This window comes from Terrapene carolina, unplaced genomic scaffold (assembly GCF_002925995.2).
Source record: "Terrapene carolina triunguis isolate 2854851 unplaced genomic scaffold, T_m_triunguis-2.0 Scaffold461, whole genome shotgun sequence".
NCBI classification, from domain to species: domain Eukaryota; kingdom Metazoa; phylum Chordata; order Testudines; family Emydidae; genus Terrapene; species Terrapene triunguis.
In genome coordinates, this window is record NW_020664812.1 from 1,891,996 (window position 1) to 1,903,225 (window position 11,230).

At 63.9% G+C, this 11,230-nt stretch overlaps 1 protein-coding gene across 1 annotated transcript in view; it reads right to left on the reverse strand.

Moving 5' to 3' along the window:
- Positions 1-10,482, reverse strand: part of KIRREL2 (kirre like nephrin family adhesion molecule 2) — a 15,710-nt gene extending 5,228 nt beyond the window's left edge. Inside the window, exons 1-7 of the mRNA XM_026658569.1 lie at positions 10,431-10,482; positions 2,703-2,852; positions 2,046-2,195; positions 1,758-1,915; positions 1,290-1,440; positions 757-862; positions 353-494 (exon numbers count right to left, since the gene is read on the reverse strand). Of these exons, the coding sequence (XP_026514354.1) occupies positions 353-494; positions 757-862; positions 1,290-1,440; positions 1,758-1,915; positions 2,046-2,195; positions 2,703-2,852; positions 10,431-10,482 (909 nt within the window). The remainder of the gene's footprint in view (positions 1-352; positions 495-756; positions 863-1,289; positions 1,441-1,757; positions 1,916-2,045; positions 2,196-2,702; positions 2,853-10,430) is intronic.
- Between the last annotated feature and the right edge of the window lie 748 nt (positions 10,483-11,230).

Below are 11,230 nucleotides of genomic sequence, written 5' to 3' on the forward strand. Positions count from 1 at the left end.
ACTGCAGGGGGAGGGAGGATCCAGTCAGTGCTTGGGTGGGGCTTGTGGTGGTGGGGGCGGGGTCATCCTCCCAACACTGTCAAACCCACCCCCTATGGTTCCCTGCCAATACTGTACCCCTCCCCCATGCATGCCCACCTTCAATTGTCCTCCCTCTGCTCAGTGCCCAGCCCCTGCAGCAACCACAGCCTGGCTCCCTGCCTGTGCCCTTCCCCCCAACCCATCCCTCAGCCTCCCATCCCATCCCCATCCTCTTCCCCACTGACAGCACCCTGCCCCCCATCCCCCACCTCCCCTGCAAACCCCCCACAGCCAGGGATCACAGCGCCCATCCCCCCCACTCACAGTGCACATCCACCAGGGTGCTGACATTGGTGCTGCCCACGGCGTTGGCCACCTCGCAGGACACAGGCTGGGTGAAGAAGGAGTGATCCACCCTGGCCTCGTAGCTGTCCCCATTGGCCTCGGCAATGACCGCGCCGCCCTTCGCCCACCTGCCCCACAGCCGGCGGGGGGGAGAGACGCAGAATTAGGGGGAGCCGCTGCTGCATCAGCTGGGGGCAGTACCTCCTGTGCCCACCAGGGGGCGTGGATTCTCCTCTGCTCCCGCAGGTAAGGCAGCAAGAGCCGGTGGGAGGGGGCCTGCATGTCCCCACTGCAGCCACCAGAGGGCAGTGCATCCCCGCCCCCTCCCCTGGCTGGGCCCGCCGGGTCTCCCAGGGCACCCGGACGCCGGGGTCCAGCAGCGGCTCTTACCGGTAGCCGGTCACCTCGGGGTTGGCAGTGGCGGTGCAGAGGAAGCTGACCTTACCCCCCTCCGGGACAGTCTGTGGCTGGACAGAGAGGATCACGGTGGGGGGGTCTGGAGGGGGGAAGGGGAAGACGGTCAGAGACATGCGACCAGCTCTTGGGTGGGGCTCACCTGCCTCCTGCCGAGCCCCCTGCCCTGCCCCTCACAACACAGTGCACCCCACCAGGCACCCCCACCCACTGCAGCATGGCTCCCCCCAGCCCCCACAGCACAGCACCACCCGCCGGGTACCGAGTCCCCTCCCTGTCCCTCACAGCACAGTGCACCCTGCTTGGCCCCCCCACCTCTGCAGCACAGTGCCCCCCACCTGACCCTCCCCTGCTCCCCGCAGCACAGTGCCCCCGCTGAGCCCCTTGCCCGGGCCCCCACAACATGGTGCCCCTGCCAGCTCCCCTACCCCCACAGCACGGCGCCCCATGCCAAGACCTGGCCCTGCCTCCCACAGCGCAGCGCCCCCGCCCCCCAGGTCAGGACTCACACAGCACGTCAAGGGTGATGGAGGTCTGCTTGCCAGCAGGTGCGGCCGGGTTGGCGACGCGGCAGGTGTAGGCGCTGCCCATGTCCTGGGTGCTGGGCGTGAGAAGCAGGGTGCTGATGGCCGTCGCCCGCTTCCCATCCTCCATCAGGGCCTGGGGGGCAGGAGCAGAGGTCAGGCCTCAGCCTGGGGCCCACTATGCCCATCCCCCAATGGGTCCCGGGGGCTGGGAGGGAGAATCTCCCACCCCCCCACTGTGCCGTCCTTTCATGCCATATCCCACCTCCCCTTTAATACCCTCCGAGGCCCCCCCCCGCTGCCCCTTTAATAGCCTGTGTCCCACCACACACCTGGGCTGCCCCTTTAATTCCCTGCACCCCACACACTTCAGGTTGCTTTTTAATAACCTGCCCCACACACATACCCTGTGCCCCCCCTTTAATGCCCTACCCCTGCACCCTGGAACCTCACCTTGGCATAGAGGGCAGAGTCTTGCAGCTGCCCATTGCGGTACCAGCTGATCTCAGGGGCAGGCTTGGCACCAGACACCTGGCAGGTCAGGTTGTAGGGCACACTGGCCTGGACCCGGACGATGGGGCCGTTCTGGATCACGGGGTCATTGGGCGGTACTGGGGGGGGGCAGATGGGAGACAGGGGATCAGTGATGGGGTGGGAGTCCCCAGGGCAGTGCCCCAGCTGTGGGGAGAGGGGGCTCCAGTGCTGTGAGCTTCCCCAGCTGGGGGGGGAGGGGACACTCACGGAGCACCGTGAGCTGGGCACGCTGGGAGCGCAGCGCCGCCTGCGTCGCCTGGCACTCGTACACAGCGTCGTCGCCAAGCTCAGCGGACTCGATCCTCAGGTTGTGCTGCCCGGCCGCCGGATCCCCGACGATGGAGTACCGGGACCAGCCTGCGGGAAAGAGGGACAGACTGCAGGGACTGGCACAGCACCCCCCAGGGACCACCATCTCCCCCCACTCCAGCACAGTGCCCCCAAGGATCCCCAGTCCCCCTCACAGCACAGCACCTCCCCAGGAACCCCTGGTCCCCCCTCACAGCACAGTTCCCCCTGGGTACCCCCAGTCCCCTCCCCGACAGCACAGTGCCCTCTGAGGACCCCCAGTCCCCTCCCCTGCAGCACAGTGGTCCCCAGGGACCCTCAGTCCCCTCCCACAACATGGCACCCTATGGAGTCTCCTGGTCCCTCCCCCCCACTGAACAGCGCCCCCTGGGGACCCCCAGTCCGCTCCCCTGCAGCACAGTGCCCTCTGGGGACCCCCAGTCCCCTCCCCTGCAGCACAGCGGCCAGTGGGGTCCGCTGGTCCCTGCCTCCCTGCAGCACAGCCCCCCCAGGGACCCCCAGTACCCCTCAAAGCACAGTGCCCCCTGCTGACCCACCCTGCAGCCGCGTACGTACCAGGCAGGTCTCGCTCTCCGCCCAGTGCCAGGCCATCCTTGGTCCACTGCACCATGCCCTGGTAGCCCACAACCACGCAGGCCAGCGTCACCGACTGCCCCGCCACGATCACCTGGTCCATGGGCTGCTGAAAGAAATACGCCCCCCAGCCTGGCGGGCGGGGGAGGGGGAGGTGTTAACCAGACAGGGGCCCAGGGATTACGGGAGGCGGGGGGGATGGGGGACTGGGAGCCAGGACTCCTAGGTTCAATCTCATCTTGGGGAGGGGAGTTCATGAGGGAAAGCTCCCAACAGGAGCACAAGGTGGGGGGAGATTGGCTGGGGAAGGGGGGCAGCATGGGGAGCACAGGCCAGGGGGATGGGGGATCCTGTCAGCAGGGGAGGGGGGCGTGGGGAGCGCAGGCCAGAGGGCATGGGGGATCCCAGCAGCAGGGGAGGGGGGCTTGGGTAGCACAGCTGGGAGGGGTGCGGGATCCCGGCAGCAGGGGAGGGGGGCTTGGGTAGCACAGCTGGGGGGGGGGGAATCCCGGCAGCAGGGGAGCACAGAAGGGGGGGATGAGGCATCCCAGCAGCGGGGAGAGGGGGCCTGGGGAGTGCAGGCCAGAGGAGATGGGGGATCCCGGCAGCAGGGGAGGGGGGCGTGGGGAGCGCAGGCCAGAAGGGATGGGGGATCCCAGCAGCAGAGGAGGGGGGCATGGGGAGTGCAGGCCAGAGGGGATGGGGGATCCCAGCAGCAGGGGAGGGGGGCGTGGGGAGCGCAGGCTAGGGGGGATGGGAGATGCCATCAGCAGGAGAGGGGGGCTTGGGTAGCACAGTTGGGGGGGATGGGGGATCCCAGCAGCAGGGGAGGGGTGTGTGGGGAGCGCAGGCCAGTGGGGATTAGGGATCCAGGCAGCAGGGGAGGTGGGCATGGGGAGCACCGGCGAGGCAGCTGGGGAATCTTGGCAGCAGGGGAGGGGTTGATGTGGGGAGTGCAGGCCGGGGGGGATGGGGGATCCAGGCAGCGGGGAAGGGGTGTGAGGGGAGGGCAGGATGGGGGGGATGGGGAATCTAGGCAGCGGGGAAGGGGGCATAGGGAGCACAGAATGGAGGGGGGGAATGGGGGATCCCGGCAGCAGGGGAGGGGGGAGCTGGAATGAGGCCCCCAGTAAATCCATTTGATATTGCAAGTGAGTGAGGGACTGGTGCAGCTGGAGGGGCCTTTCTGTGGGGCCTGAAAGGGGTGAGGCAGGGTGGGGGCAGGGAGACGGAAGGGGCAGGCAGAGAGGGGTGCATGGAAGGGCAGCTGCTGTGGTTGCCAGCGGGGCAGGGAATGGGACCCTGGCTTGCTGGGGGGGTCTGGTCCACCTGCACTGCCCCCCCCGAGGAGTCCATAGGGGAAGGAGGGGGTTATGGGGTCTCTGCCAACCTCCCCACCCTGGGCACCTTAAGCAGGATTGTAAGGGTGTTGTGGTGCCTATCCCCACAGAGCTGGCCCAGCCTTTCTGTGGGCCTGGCAGGCTGGTAGGAGGGGACACGGGGGGGACGTTGGGGCCAGGGCTAGGGAACAGGAGTCAGAGACCCCCGCAATGTACTCAGGGCTATCTGCCCCGCACAAGGTGGGGGGAGATTGGATGGCGAAGTGCCCCCCTCCCCTGGCCTCCCCAGCTCCACCCCCCACAGACACCCTCCCCAGGGTCCCCCCCAGCCCTTCCCCAGGGACCTCTGTCCCCTAGCCCAACCCCACAGATACCCACTCCCCCAGCAACCCCCAACTGTCCACCCCATCCCACTATGGATACCAGGGCCGCCCTTAGGATTTATGGGGCCCTACGCAGTATTATTAAACTGGTGCCCCATGCCCGACTTGGGGCACAGCCACCACCCCCGCCCACGGACCCCCCAGAAGAACCACCCCCCCATTGCTGACACACACTGAGCTTCCTACACAGTCGACGCTGCGGCAGCCCTGGGGGGAAGGGACAAGGCAGCAAAGGATACCAGCCGCCCAGCCCGCCTCACCGCGGCGGAGTCACAGTTCCCCGCCCCATACCCTGCGCGGCGCTGGCGCATTCGGCTCTGGGAATACGGCATTGCCTAAGGAGACGGCAGCGTGCGCTGGGTGTGCGGGAGCCGACCCGCTCTTACCTGCTGTCCCGGTGGTGCCCCAAATTTTCGGATACCCTATGCAGCCGTGAATGCCTAAGGACAGCCCTGATAGATACACCCTCCCCCCACCTAATTCTGCCCCCCGGTTGCCCTGTACTCTCCCCACTACCCCATTCCCCCTAGGCCTTGCCCGAGACACCCCCACCCCAGCCCCAGCCCCCTGGGGCAGGAACTGCTCCATTTCTGCAGGGAAGGAGCCCAGAGGCTGAAGGGTGAAAGATCCTTTTTGCACCACTGAGATTCCTCGGCTCTGATCTCCTGGCTAAACCCTTCTTAATTCCAATCCAATCACACCGCCCTTTGTCCCGATTGTTTCCAAGTTTACCCAATAAACCAGGATCTGAATAAGGGGATAATCCTCTGAGGAGGGTCAGGAGGGGCTGGGGGGAGCGAGACAGAACAAATCAGAGGGAGATGCACATATGCCGGGCTTTGTGCAGCACAGGGGATCCAGGAGTCCCAGCTCGAACCCATTACACCCCACTGCCTGGGCCAGAACCCAGGAGTCATAGAACCTCAGGGTTGGAAGGGACCTCAGGGGGTCATCTAGTCCAACCCCCTGCTCAAAGCAGGACCAATCCCCAGACAGATTTTTGCCCCAGATCGCACTAAATTCTCACCCACTCGCAATGCCCAGCGGGTGAGGGACTGGGCGTGCGCTGGTCATCGGGTGAGGGCAGAGGGGGCTATGTATGCACACACACAGATGTGACACACACACACACACATGGAGACGCACACACAGCTGTGACAGACGCACACACACAGGGCTATGTCACACACACACACAGGACTCTGATACCCATACACACACTGCTCACTGACACACACAGAGCTTTGGCTTGATACACAAACACACCTCTCTCCTCTGTAGCCAGTGACACTGACTCTGACCCCCTCCCCATCACACGCTGACTGAGACACACTCTGTGACATTGCCAGATTTACAGATCCACAAGGGATCACGCACACCCTGACCCAGATTCACCCCTCCTGACACCCCCGCACACCCTGACACACACACACAGGCTCAGCCCCCTCCCCCTGCACGGACACAACCACGCACAGACTCACACTGGCTCTGGGGCATAGTGTCACACACACACACACACACACAGTCCAGGGATGACCTGGACTCACCCTCAGGCTCCCCGAGAACATTCGCACCCCATGACGCAGACCCGCAGCAACAGCCGCAGTGCACCGCGGTGGCTGACGCTCATATCCTGTCACACCCGCTCACCATCGCTCAGCTCACCGGGCTGGTCCCGTGTCCCCACTCCCAGCCTGGGGGAGAAGATACATGGCACCCTGGGGAAGACCCCTGCTACAGCACCCCACTCTTCTCCCAGAGCTGGGGAGAGAACCCAGGAGTCCTTGCTCCCAGCCCCCCCTGCTCTAACCACCAGACCCCACTCCCCTCCCAGAGGCAGAGATAGAACCCAGGAGTCCTCACTAGAACCCACTCTTGGCCCACAGCTGGAAATAGGGGGAATGATTCCCAGTGGTTAGAGCGGGAGGGGGACTGGGAGTCAGGACACCTGGGTTCTATCCTGGCTTGGGGACGGGAGCGTGTCTAGTGGTTAGAGCCGGGGAGAGGGGGAGGGCTGAGAGTCAGGATGCCTGGGTTCTCTTGCCATCCCTCCTTCCCCACTTGTCAGTTCTCCCACCCCCTCCACTGAGAGATACTCAGCTGCATTTCCACGCTCAACAGCAAATCCGCTTGGAAGCTGCACAGAGACCTCAGATTCCTGCCTCCTAACAGGCGTGAAATCTGTGCCCATTGTGCGCCTGCCTCTGGGGACGGGGCGCTGGAAGCTGCGCAGTTCCAACAAATAGCTTTGTGCAGAAAGTGGGGCCCTGCTGATCCCAGCCTGGCCAGGCCCTCTGCCCCCCAGTAACCCTCCCTGTACAGAAGGGAGGGACAGAATGGGGGAAAGGGCCAGCAGAAAGCACTGAGCCTCCGAGGATGGATATAGCCAGAGGCACGGTGGGTTAGCGGTTAGAGCATGGGACAGCGAGTCAGGAAACACGGACTCCACCATGTGAGCTTGGGGTGGGGGCGGGGCTGGGAGCCAGGACTCCTGGGTTCTCTCCGTGGCTCTGCCCCTATACTGCTGCCCAGGTGAACTTGGACAAGTACTGTTGCTTCTCCGTGCCTCAGTTTCCCCCATCTACATAAAGAGGATAATGAGAGTGACTGGCAGAGGAGGCAGCCTCAGGAGGCTGTCCCATTCCCCACCCGCCTGAGCCACCCAGTGTCCCCCATTAGCCCTGGGGCCAGTATCTTGTCTCTCATGGGGCAGGGAAGGGTGGATGAGGCGTGCGAGTGCAGTGTAGGGCCAGGCAGACAGAGGCCAGGCCGTGGGGGGCTGTGGGGTTAATGCAGTGCCCACACAAAGCCGGTGTTGTTGTGCTGGGAGTGGCAGTGAGAGGGGGCGGGGCGGGGAGGAACATGGGGGGCCCCACCCTGGGGCAGACAGCTTGTGAGAGCGGGAGCTGCCAGGACCCACAATGGACCCCTTTGTGCTGGGGCTCATTCAGCGCCCATCCCCCCTCCTCCGTCCAGCCACCCCCACGCCTGCTGCCTTGGCAGCCCAGAGCAGGGCCGGCCACTCCCCCCCGCTCCCACCAGCCTGGCCCTCCTGCCCCACAGCTTGCGACCCCTCTCCACTGGCCTCCCCCCCCCCCACGGTCTGCACCCGCCACAGCCTGCACCCCCACCTCCGCCAGCCTGCCCACTCCACCTCCACCAGCCTGGCATCTCCACCAGCCTGTCTCCCCGTGGCTTGTGACCCCCCCCACAGCCAGCACTTCTCCACCTATGCTGGCCTGGCCCCCCTTCCTCCACTGGCCTGGTGCCTCCACTAGCCTGGCCCCCCATGGCCTGTGACCCCCCTAGCCCCACGGCCAGCACCCCTCCACCTACGCTGGCCTGGCCCCCCTGCCTTCACTGGCCTGGCCCCCCATGGCCTGCACCTCCCCCATGTCCACCAACCTGACCCCCCCACCCAGCCCTCCAGCCTGAACCCCCCCCATCTCTGCCGACCTGGCCCCCACCTCCATCCTCCCCACTGCCCAAAACACAGCCCAGCATTGCTCCCCCCCAGCCCACTGGCTAAAGGGGGGCAGCAGGAGAGAGAGAGAAAGTGGGGGGGCGGAGGGCGGGATATGGGGATAGATAAATGGATGGGTGTCCGTGTGTATGCGGATGGATGGACGGCCAAACAAACCCTGCACCTTCTCTCCCCTCCTCCCCACTGACCCTCCCCCCTTTCACTGGAGGGGGTGGGTGGAGTCTTGCAGCTGCACAGGGCCACCCCACTGGCATGAGAAACCCCCCACATGCCCAGCCGGGCACCCCATAGCAGGGGTTGGGGGGCACATGCCCCACGTGCCCGGCAATGAGCATAACACCCCCTGGCAGGTTTGCCAGCACCACCTGGCACCAGCTCGGCCCCCAGAAATTAGGTCACTTCCAAACAGCCAACAGATGTTAATTTTGTGTGTGTGTCTGCAAAGCCGGCCCCTCCCCCATGCCCAGAGGAATGGCAACCCCCCCACCCGAGCCTGGGATTAGAACCCAGGAGTCCTGGCTCCTAACCACCCCACTTCCCCCCCGCCAAGCTGAGGAATAGAACCCAGGAATACAGGTTCCCAGTCCCGCAGCTCTAACCCACTAGACCCACCACCCAGGAGTCCTGCCTCCCAGCCCCACCTACTAGAACCCCTCCCAGATCTGGGGAGAGAACCCAGGAGTCCTGGCTCCCAGCCCCACTGCTGTAACCTACTAGACCCAACTTCTCTCCCAGAGCAGGGGATGGAACCAAGGCCTCCTGATCCTTACAGAAAGTATCACCAGAGCGTGGGTTAGTTACTGAGCTCGCATGGCCAGACCACCAGGCCCCCTGGGTTTGACATCCTGAGCAGCAGGGAAGGGGGGAGGGGCAGGTACCAGGGTCAGTGGGTCTGATCTGGGGTGGGAGGAGATATGGGGTTGGATGGGCCCATGGAGAGCTGCTACAGAACAGTTATAGTCCCCTCTCCTGACCCCTCCCCCCAACCCATCCCCAGCAGCCCTGGAAACCCCCCCCCCCCAAGCACCTGGGCCCCCATCCCTCCCCTGTCAGACTCTGATCTTCCTATCCCCATAACCCCCATGATTTTCCCCACAAGCCCCTGGGTCCCCATCCCTCCCCTGTCAGACCCTGATCCCCCCCAGCCCCATAACCCCACGATTTCCCCCTCAAGCACCTGGGCTCCCATCCCTCTCCTGTCAGAACCCAAAGCCACTCCCCCAGTCCCCACCCAGCCCCCTGCCAGCTCCTCTGAGCCAAGTGAATGGAAAACAATGCCCCAAGGCAAAGACACCCCCTGCTCCATCCAGCCCCCCTCTTCCCCCCCCGACACTCTGCCCCAAACCTCTCAGAATTCATTAGTGTTTCTGTAAAGGGAATTCATAGCTGGGGGGCCCAGCAGCCCAACCAGGCGTGTAAGTGTGAGCTCGGCTCAGCTCCCCTGACACCTCCAGAACCCCCCCACACACACACCCTGGGGGCGACTGGCACCCAGCCGTGCCTGGGCACCTCCACACCTGCCCCAGGGCAGGTCTGCTCCTTTCTCTGTCAGCGCAGGAGGAGAGGATCTGACAGACACACTGGGAAAGGGTGGGGGGAGAGGGGAAATGGAGCTGAGATTTTGCTCTTCCCCATCCCCCTCTGTATCCCTGCCAGAGCGTAGGATAGCCCACAATGCTCTGGGCCTCCAGAAGGGGAAATTGAGGCAGTTTTAGCAATGGAACTCAGGAGTCCTGGCTCCAAGCCCTTCCCCTCCAACCACTGGTTCCCACTCCCCTCCCAGAGCTGGGACAGAACCCAGCAACCACCTCCTCAGGAAGTCTGTAGGGGATGATCCAGGAAATTGCAGACTCGCAGGACTCATTTGGTTCTTTCCCCGGAGCACCCCATGGGGTGGAGGAGAGGCTGGGGGACAGCTCCCCACTGCCTGCTACCCTTCTCCCCCCATGGGGGCCGTATCACAGCACCCCACTATGGGCACTCATTGGGGCCCCTTCCCAGTAAGATCCTGAAGGGGTGGGACAGGCACTGGGGAGCAGGATAATTATCCCTCCCTGAGCTTAGTGCATTTACTCCACACACACACACACACACACACACACACACATACATACATATCCCCCCCCCTCAAAACACACAGCTTGGCACAATCATCCTGAGTGGCAAAGACCAGAGGAGCTCGCTCAAGGTCAGGATGCCAGTAGCAGGATGCCAGTAGCAGTAGAGAGAACCCAGGAGTCCTGGCTCCCAGCCCCCCCTCCCACTATAACCCACTAGACTCCCCTCCCCTCCTAGAGTTAGGGAAAGAACCCAGGAGTCCTGGCTCCCAGCCCACCACTGTAGCCAGTGGTGCGTGTGCAGAGTCCTGGGAAGGAAGGCTAAGAAGACCCCTCCAAAACCAGCCATTGCTCAGCCTACTTTGGAGATAGTGGAGGATATGACCCGGGGGGACCCAACTGATCCCCACCCAACAAGCCCAGGTCCCCATCCCCCCAGCTCCTACCTATGTGGGCGAGGCAGCTCAGGGCCAGGATGCAGGGAAGCAGGGCTGACATCTCTGTGCTGGGTTGGGGAGCCCTTGGGGGATCCAGCTCCCGTTCCGGTCCGCTGCTGACACTGGGATTGGGATCGGTAAATCCACACTGCAGCTCTGCTCTGGATTCCTCTACACCCACCGGGGGAGGGTGGTGGTCAGGACTCCTGGGTTCTATCCCAACTCAGGGAGGGAAGAGGAGGGAGGTCTAGTGGTTAGTGTGTGGGGGCTGGGAGCCAGGACTCCTGGGTTCTATCCTGAGTTCTGGGAGGGGATGGGGGTCTAGTGGTTGGGGGAGCTGGGAGCCAGGACTCCTGGGTTCTATCCCGAGCTCTGGGAGGGGACGGGGGACTAGTAGTTGGAGGAGCTGGGAGCCAGGACTCCTGGGTTCTCTCTCGATCCCGAGAACCCACTCTGCACAGCCAGGCTGATGATGCTCTGGAGTCCTTCAGCTCTGGGGATAGCGACTCATTGAGGCCAGCAGCCGGCAGGCCCCGCCCAGGGTGTGCACTGATTGGTGGAGAGGGTGCTCTCATTAATAAAAAAGATCACACAGACAGAGCCTGGGTCATCTGCTCTGAGTGGGGGGAGGGGGAGCCCCTCATCCCAGACAGAGGGTCCCCCCCCCCAGCAGCATGAGAAGGGCATTAGGGGATATGGGGTGTTGGGGGGGGGGTGTAGGTAGGTAAGTGTGTTACACAACACAGTGCACACATGCATGGATCAAGCCAGCTCACAAGAAGAGTAAAGGGGAGAGTGGGCACATAACA